General features: G+C 28.7%; 1 protein-coding gene across 1 annotated transcript; it reads left to right on the top strand.

Moving 5' to 3' along the window:
- The first annotated feature begins 1,240 nt into the window (after positions 1–1,240).
- On the top strand, positions 1,241–3,953 carry LOC110652481 (WAT1-related protein At1g25270). Its single transcript, XM_021808088.2, has 6 exons — positions 1,241–1,455; positions 1,545–1,607; positions 1,730–1,846; positions 2,633–3,044; positions 3,238–3,389; positions 3,598–3,953. The coding sequence occupies exons 1-6, from the start codon at positions 1,259–1,261 to the stop codon at positions 3,809–3,811; spliced, it is 1,155 nt and encodes a 384-aa protein (XP_021663780.2). The 5' UTR covers positions 1,241–1,258; the 3' UTR covers positions 3,812–3,953.
- Positions 3,954–9,440: the final 5,487 nt, after the last annotated feature.

The following is a 9,440-nucleotide window of genomic DNA, read 5'->3' as shown; positions in this document are numbered from 1 at the left end:
AGTAAATTCATTTCACACTTTATAACTATTGTCTATCTATTATTTTATTTTAATAATATAATTTAATATATACTTTTTGTATTTTATATTTTCATAATCATTCTATAAAATTTTATTAATAATAGATTTTTAATTCATTAATTTTATATTAAGCGTTAATATATAATTTTTTTAATAGCAAACAATATAATTTAGTATAATTTTGTATTTGATAAAATATATAAAAATATATATTATTTAATTTTAAATTTTGAAATAAATTAATTAATAAATTATTTTCTATACTTTTCAAATTAATTGACATACTAATAAAAAATAATTAAATAAAGTAGAAAAAAATACATGTCACATGGTAATTTTCAAAGTATCATTATTAAAAGTCTTAGATTTTAAATATAAAAAATGTTTTTAAAATAAATATTTGAATTTTGAATTTTTTTTTGTGAATAATCATTTAAATATATATTTATATAATTTTTATAAAAAACAATTCATCCTTTTTCTAATCTTACAAAAATTCAATTAAAAATATTATTTTTTAAAGATATGTAATGCAATGAGTAAAATTCTATAATATCTAAAATTGTAAAAAATGTAAATAAAAAAATTGAGGGTTAATATGATAAGTTAAATTTTTTTTATATAAAAATAAAAATAAAATTATGTCCTGTGACGATTTCTTAAATTATTTTTAAGGTTCAATTTTAATATTCGAATTAATTTCATTCAATTCAATTTTAAGATCAAGTCAAGAAAAAGAAATTCAAATGAAAAAAAGTCAATGCCAACTAACTAATTTATTTATTTAAATTTTTTAATATTAATTGGTCCAAATATAAGTAAATCCATCCCAGACATAATGGACTTTTGCTTTTGGCTTTCAATTCAAAATTGTGATAAATTGACAAGAGGAAGCACAAGCAAAATCCATGTGGGCATTCTTCTAATAATAAGAATAATAATAATAATAATAATAATAATAATAAATACTATACATATAACCATTCATCTGGGGCACACCTTTTCCGGCTAGCGCTAGCTTTATAAATAAGTGTAGCGTCATGCGGGTTTGTCATATATATTTCCATTTAATGCCAAAGAAAGCAAAACAAGCAAACGCAGAAGAAGGCAAAAAAAAAAGAAAAAGTTTTTATTTCTAGGTGATCTTGTCTGTATAAATTTCTTTTCATGAAGAGTGAGTTTATATATATAAAGTTTTGATATATAGATATGCATGGCTGCAGCAGCTGCAGGTGAGATGGTGATGAAAATTTGCAAGTGGTTGCATGAGCTGAAGCCAGTGCTACTAATGGTGGCGGTTCAGTTCTTTTTTGCTGGAGTTAATGTATTATTCAAATTGGCAACCTATGATGGTATGAGCTCGAGGGTAATTGTTGCCTACAGATTCATTTTTGCCACTCTCTTCTTGATTCCTCTTGCTCTCATCTTTGAGAGGTAACTATTAGCTATAACTAATTCTTATTAATTTTCTTAATCTTAACCTTAATCTTAACTGGATACTAATTCTCAATTTCATTTCACAGGAAGAGCAGGCCTAAGCTTACATGGACAATACTGTTTCAAGCATTTCTCTGCGGCTTCTTTGGGTAGGTTATTAGTGAAGAGGAAGGGGAAGAGGGAGCTGCTAAATAATTTTATTTTTTCAATTTATATATATTACTTTAATTTTTTTTTTTATAACACTTTTAGTTTAATTATATTATTGCAGTGGATCATTGTCTCAAAACCTGTATTTTGAAGGTTTGGTGTTGACATCTGCAACATTTGCCACTGCCATGGCTAATCTTATACCAGGCTTCACTTTCATCTTGGCTGCTTCTTTTGGGTACTAATTAGTTTTTATTTTCTTTATTGCATTTACATAATTTAATTTTAATATTAAAATTTTATTTAATTTTTATTTTCTTTATTGCATTTACATAATTTAATTTTAATATTAAAATTTTATTTTTATCTTCTATATATAGGAAGCATGCACCATCAGAGCACTACTGAGCCAATAACCTCAAATAAATTTCATTGTGGACTACTCATGATTATATTAATGTATAGATCCAAAAACTGATCCTCAACTTGGATTGTGTGATGCACTTGCTTAGATAATGTCTGGTTTCAAGAAAAAAATAAATAATTTATTCAATTACTTTAAATTTAAATTATTTATTTATTTTATTTTAATATAATTTTTCAACTATTTATTATTATGCAAAATTTAAACACATCAAAATTTATATTTTATTGATATAAAATTTCTTATTGTAAAAATTTTATACTAATTGTTTTTTATTATAAAAATTATTATTAAAAATTTAAAATTCTAAATATATATTTTAAATTTACCTATTACAATTAAAATTTACTTCGCTTTATTTTAATAACTTTTAATAAAATATATTATAAATATGCTATTATTATTTTTGAAGAGGGAATAAATTTTATAATATTTATTTCATGTATACCGATTTAATTTTGATTGATCTGATTGAATCTTAAACTCTTAATTTTATGTTTTCATCGATTTTTAAGCCAGACCAAGTCTACGATACAAATTTATTTAATTTTTCTTTTTGGGGTCATATATTTAATTCTTGATAAATGGTGGGGAAATTAGGCTGGAGAAGATGGGAATATCAACCCTAGCAGGAAAGGCAAAAGTGGCGGGAATGTTAATGGGAATCGGTGGAGCAATGCTGCTAACGTTTTGCAAAGGGGCAGAAATCCACATCTGGTCAACACATGTCAATCTGATGAAGCTTGTTACACCCCATGGAGGCCACGTGGCATCATCAGATGGCACTCGTGTATTGGGGTGTATATTTTCCATGAGCAGTTGCATCTCATTTTCTTTGTGGTTGATAATTCAGGCTAAAATGAGTGCAAAATATCCATGCCCTTACTCAAGCACAGCTTTGATGTCTACAATGGCAGCAATCCAATCTGTTGTTTATACCTTCTGCGTTGAGAAAGATTGGAGTCAATGGAAATTGGGCTGGAACATAAGGTTGCTTACTGCAGCCTATGCGGTATGTCTATTACACTTATTTAAATTCGATTAATTATAAATTTAAAATATATGATCTTAAAATCTGATCAACGATCAATTTCGATACATATATGAATATGAATATGGGATTTTCTTTTTTAATGCCAGAATTTAATTTGTTTAATTGGGACTTGATTTTCTGGTGAAGCTTTTGCGGATGATTGAAATTGCAGGGAATAGTAGTGCATGGGATGATGATAACTTTGACCATATGGTGCGTGCGGATAAAGGGTCCAATGTTTGCTACAATTTTTTACCCTCTAATGCTTGTGTTTACTGCCCTGGCGGGATCTCTTCTACTTGATGAGGATTTACACCTTGGAAGGTATGCAAGAATCCATTCCTCTTTTCATTAAATTGTACTTTCTTTCAAAAAAAAAAATTACATAAAAAAAATACTCCTTTATGCTAATAAATTGAGTATTAAGAATATATATTATTAAAAATTTTAATTATATTATTTTGCATTACGGCTACATGAGTATGAAAATGGAGAATAAGTTTATGCCTTATTTACTAGTGGAGTTTTGCAGCATAATGGGAGCGACTTTCATCGTGTGCGGGCTATACGCAGTGTTGTGGGGTAAAGATGCAGAGATGAAAACATCTCAACTCATTCCGCTGAAAAACTCTGAAGAAGTTGAAACTACAAATAGCACTAGTAAGAATGATAATGGCGAAAATTTATCATCAGGAAAGATACATGGAAAAGAAGAAAAAGACAAGGGAAGTGAAGAGAAGGTGTAGTCTCCACTCTCCATGCTAAGTGTGGGTAGCAATTGGCGAGCCTTCACATTACAATTGCTCAACAAGCTTCAGCATACTTCAATTTAGACAAGTTTTAATCATTAAGAATTTCATGTGAATCCTATATTATAATTGATAACGAAAATAAAATAGTTGCATTTAATAATTTCTATTCTATTTGGTTTATTTTTGTCACCTAAAAATTGCTTGTTGAGTCTCACTCGCCAATAAAATGCTTTGGGTTTCTCATCATTTTTAAACCTTTTTTTAGTTCATATGGCGAAATCCATATATATATATATATATATATATATAAAAGCTGAAATATTATTAAAAATGAACATAAAGAAAAGAGAGAAAAACCACCAATTGAAGGACCAAGGACCCATAGGTCCAACCCCATACAGCCAACCTATAAACTACTTCAATTGGTGATGAAAAAGCCCCAACAACACAGCAGCAAAAAAACAAAACCGACACATCTGCAGATTCTTGAAACCCGAAGGATCATGGACTCATGCATGTGCAACTATACACAGCTTAATAAGGAAGAGCAAAAAAGGATGAAACAGTGAACCCAAACTAAGGAAAGCATGAATCAAACTTAGCAGGCACAATAATATGGTAAGATTAGAAAAAAGCTACAAAGTCTTCAGATCTTGCCAGCCCTTGCTTAGCTAAAGAATCGGTTACTGTGTTTGTCTAAATCCATATATTAAATACATAAATTTTATATATTTATATTTTAAATTTATGGTAAATAGAGTTTTCTGAAGCGCTAAATCTACTTATTGAGTTCCACTTCTAATATGATCCTTTTAAAGAATCAATTTGATGTGGTGGCTGTTCTAGTTTTAAAATATTATCAATTATCTAAATCGGTGTCCTTTGATTAAATTTCTGGATTGTCCTGGACCAAATTGTATTTTTGCACATTCTATCTAAAATATTATTTTCTTGTTGTCTAAGTGATTCCCACTTCCATTCTAACAATATTATTTTCTTGTTGTCTAAGTGATTCCTACTTCCATTCTAACAAACAATACTGATCTTCAGCTTGCATTTGTTCCCTTTCAAGACTCAAATCTAATCATTTGCCTATTTTGGACCAAATTGTAATTTTTAAAATTTCATCTAAAATTTACTTTTTCTTTCAAGTCTGATCTAAATCTGGTTTATCATGAATCCACTTTATATAGTGAGATTCACCTATTTTATAAGTCTCACATATTTATATCTTGATAATAAACCAAGTGTGACGAAAATTTCTCAACAGCTGAATTTATAAATTGTAAACCATTTTCAGGACCAAAATCTAATTAATTGTCCATTTTAGACTAAACAAGCATTAAAACCCTCCGCACGATGCTGCGGACATTAAAATATTTATATTAAAAATATATTAAACTCTGTTTTATAATAATATAAAATATTATATTTATATTTTATAAACAAAATTATTATCTATTAATAGTTAATAATATTTAATATAAATTTAAATAAAATTAAAATTTAATCATTAAATATATTATGTATTGGTTATCGATATATATTCTAATTTAAGATCAATTAATATTAATAATATACTATTTATTATTTACTTATTATAATAGATTGAACAAAGTATCATTTGATAATAAAAATATTTAACTATAGGGTCTAGTTATAAAAGAAGATAATAATAATACTTGTTAAAAAATGAATTGATTAATCCATCTAAAAAAAGCATAACATTATTCTTATGGTAATTAATCGCATATTTAAAAGTAAAGTACATTCACATTGCTTTTATATATTTTTTAATTATTAAAAAATAAGTTAAATGTATTGCAATTAAATTAGATTTTAGGAACAAAGTAAATTTAAGTATTTATTACTTATAAATCAAATTTACATAATTTAATAGACTAACAACTCTAAATAGATGCTATAAAAAAATCTATAGATATATTTTTTTAATATTTTCTAGATAATAATAATAATAATAATAATAATAATAATAATAATAATAATAATAATAATAATAATAATAATAATAATAATAATAATGGCAATCAAAATCTTGCTATTTTAGAGTAGTGCTTATAGAGAAAAAAAAGAGTGCAATAAATATTATTAAAATAAATTAATAATTTATTGTCATCATACTTTCCTGTATTGATATGAAAATCTTATATTTCCTTAATGTAATGTTGATTTATAAAATAAAATTCATTTTATTATAAAATAAATCATCTTAATATTAGTTAAATAAAGATAATAATGATTAAAGCAAATTTAATAATTAAATAATTCAAAAAACAATTAAAAAGAAAATAACATAAAAATAGTAAAAAATAATTTAAATTAGTAGAAATTTATGTGGTTTAAAATTTAAATAAGTAGAAATTTAAAAATTCAAATAGTAAAATAAAATACCTAAATTAAAATTAAAAGATAATTGAAAAAGAAAAAAAAGAGTGGCATGTCAAAAAATTTTAATATATGTAATGTAAAAATTGAAAAGGAAGTTTTTATTTTTAACAATAAAATAAAAAATTAAAAATAAAACCCTAAAAATAGAAAACCACAACATGATAAGATCATCAATATCCTTGGAACAATGGATTTCATTTTATTAAAATAAAATTATTTTAATAAAAATAATAATTAAATAATTTAAAAATAATTAAAATTAAAATAGAAAGTTGAAATTATATACATTGGGGAGGTTGAAGAAGCATAGCCGGTCATCCTGAAAAAAACAACAACCCTATGATCAAGACCATCCAGATTCTGGCCCCTGAATTGGTAGCCACAGGGAGACACAAGAAAAGAAGCCACTTCCCATCTATAAGTTGGCCCTTTAGATTCTTAGAAAAGAAGGCTATTCGCCTCCATCTCCTGTTACTCCTCCTCCTGCCTTACCTTTGGTTCACCCATGTATGATGTTCACCCCCACATCATATGATTCCAATTTCCCGCCTCTTGTGCCACAAACTGACTAGAATACAAAAGTTGCCTCTCGACCTTATGTTCAATCAACAAAGGTCACTGTAGAAGGACAGTCGGGTCCTTTGACTCCAGTAGAAGAAGTTCTTAATTGGCAAACCCAAAATGCTACTGCTCAGAACTAGCTATCTGAGAGAGGATGATCATATTCATTGTCCCAATAATTGTCACAACAGTAACAATCTTCATCACAATTGCCTAAGCCAGGAAGATCCCATAGGCAATGTCCTTCAATTTTCATAGGATAAACATAGTGACTGTTAGCTGATACTTAATGAATAAGGAACCATTTTTCTTCTTTTGGTAAAGTACTGATCATCATAGACTAGAAAATTGGTAACGAGCCAGTAGAATGCCTGGCTGGTTGGAATGTAGTTTGGACTGATCCATCTGGCTATCTCCTAAAGGAAGATTATGTGATCTGAATGGGTTGAGAGTTTGCACAAAGTCTCTCATAGTTGGTCAATGGTGGTTGTCGAATCCACCAAAATTTAAATTAACTGAAATTACCAGCTATAAAATATTTTCTGCAGCAAGTGGTAAATCCAGGTCGAACCCTAGAGACTGAATTACTAAAATTTCGTACAATTGTGTAATGGAAAAAGAAAGAAACAAAGGTTGGGAAGGGGGGGGGGGGGGGGAGGGGAGTAATTCACAATCCAAAGAAGAAATCAGAAACCAGAAATTAAGAACTAAAATTAAATATGAAACTCTCAAATTAAACAAACTTCAATCCAAGGTAATTCTTATTCCAATGCATTGATTTGATCATAGACAAAAGAAATACAATTATCTCTTATTGAATACTTAACATAGATTTACCAAACAGCAAGGTAAACCCCTGACTTCTCTATACTCATCAATTCGAGCTCAATACTCTTGTTGACTCTAATTATTAATTGAATTGGTATTAAGTGATCCTCATCAAATTAATAACTGCTTTAAGAATAGGAAGTAGTTAAGGTTAACAACAGTTTATGAAGCATAATCATTTAATTCACCATATTATTTCCTTAGGTTATTATCGAAAACTAGGATCATAATCAATAAAACCTAATTGCTACTTATGTTCAATCTTACACAACAATTACGAATTATGAAGATGAACTAGCAATTGATCAAATCAAATAATTAACTAATAGGCCTTTTTAGCAAATCATTCAATAGATCAAAAACAATTAAATAAAAAAATAATAGATATTCAAAAAGACATAAATTAAATTAAGAACCTGGTCTCACAAATCACACATAAGAACTTGAATCCCTTGAACTGAATTAAAAACTTTAGCCACTCATGTTCATGGCTTATAGAAGATTGAAGAAGAAATCTAAAAAAAAGAGAATAGAGAATGAAGGTGTTTTTGAGATCGAGAGGTTGCTGAATAGTTGTGTTTTAGCTGCTGCCCAAAGACGCATTTATAATCAAAAACCTAATCCCAAAGATAGAAACCAAGCTAGGAAAAGTTTTGAAATTCAAAAGACAGATTTTCAACCTGCATTCACATCTCTAAATCAAGGCCAATTTTCAGTGACTTCCTTTCCGAATCTGTCTCTGCCCTCTTCAGGAAAGTTATAGCTCTATTTTTTAGCTTTCTAACGAGTACTTATTTGCCTAATCCTAGGTCTACAACCCAAGTTATGGCTCAAAAACCGAGACTGATTCAAACAGACAGTCCAGCCCTTATTGACGACTTCATTGATGTTTTTGACAATTAAAATAGCCTTATCTTGCTTCCAGCCCCTCATAGAAGTTGTAGAGGTGGCTCTTAAGGTTCAATTGGGCTTGGGCTTGCTTCATTTGGACCTCTAGAACTCCAGATACAAAATAAATACTGAAACTAGTCGTGACAATCAAGTGTGGGCTTTTGCAATAGATTCATAGCTCATTTTGTCAACCTTGGAGACTGATTTGGGCTTTGGTCCCTCTTTATCATTTAAAGTGCATTATCTTAGCTTTTCAATGGATTAAACAACAATCAGTTTGGAGACCCACAACTTTAGAAACACCTAAAAAATATAGCAAAGGTTAAATACCAAAAATTTCTCCATTTAACACAATTATTCCACAACTATCTAAAATATGCCTAAATGATAAATATACTTTAATCAACTAAATTATGCATAAAAATATACTAGAAACACTAAATGTGATAGGAGTAAAATTAATAAATTATACACTTATCAGTCAGCCACGCTTTTGGTATGAACTGTTCTAGCTCACTCTTGGGGATCTGGCATGGGATCTGGACTATGGTGTGTGTAGTTTTAGTATCCGCCAGAATAGATAAGGCATCATTAGAGGCTGAAGCTTGGGCTAGATCTATGGAATGATCTTGGAGTCAATAGATAATTTGATGGTGAAGTGTAGCCATTATTAAGGAAGTAACTTGTTCTGCTCATGTTAATTGAACTTGGACCTTTAGGGCAGTGCAGAGATTTGGGTCTCTGAGAGAAAGATTTTAATTGGGAAAGAAGGCGAGGACCACGCTACCAGCATGTAGAGTAGTGAGACATGTACCAATTACTGCATGTTCATATTGTCGGAATCGTGCATCTAGGAGAGCTACCCTTGCAGTTACTGGTAATCGCCTTCTACCATGTGTGAGAATTAAGTGTACTGCACTAAAGTGAAGATGGG

Source organism: Hevea brasiliensis, chromosome 14 (genome assembly GCF_030052815.1).
Source record: "Hevea brasiliensis isolate MT/VB/25A 57/8 chromosome 14, ASM3005281v1, whole genome shotgun sequence".
Classification (NCBI taxonomy): domain Eukaryota; kingdom Viridiplantae; phylum Streptophyta; class Magnoliopsida; order Malpighiales; family Euphorbiaceae; genus Hevea; species Hevea brasiliensis.
This window is presented reverse-complemented; position numbering and strand designations above follow the sequence as displayed.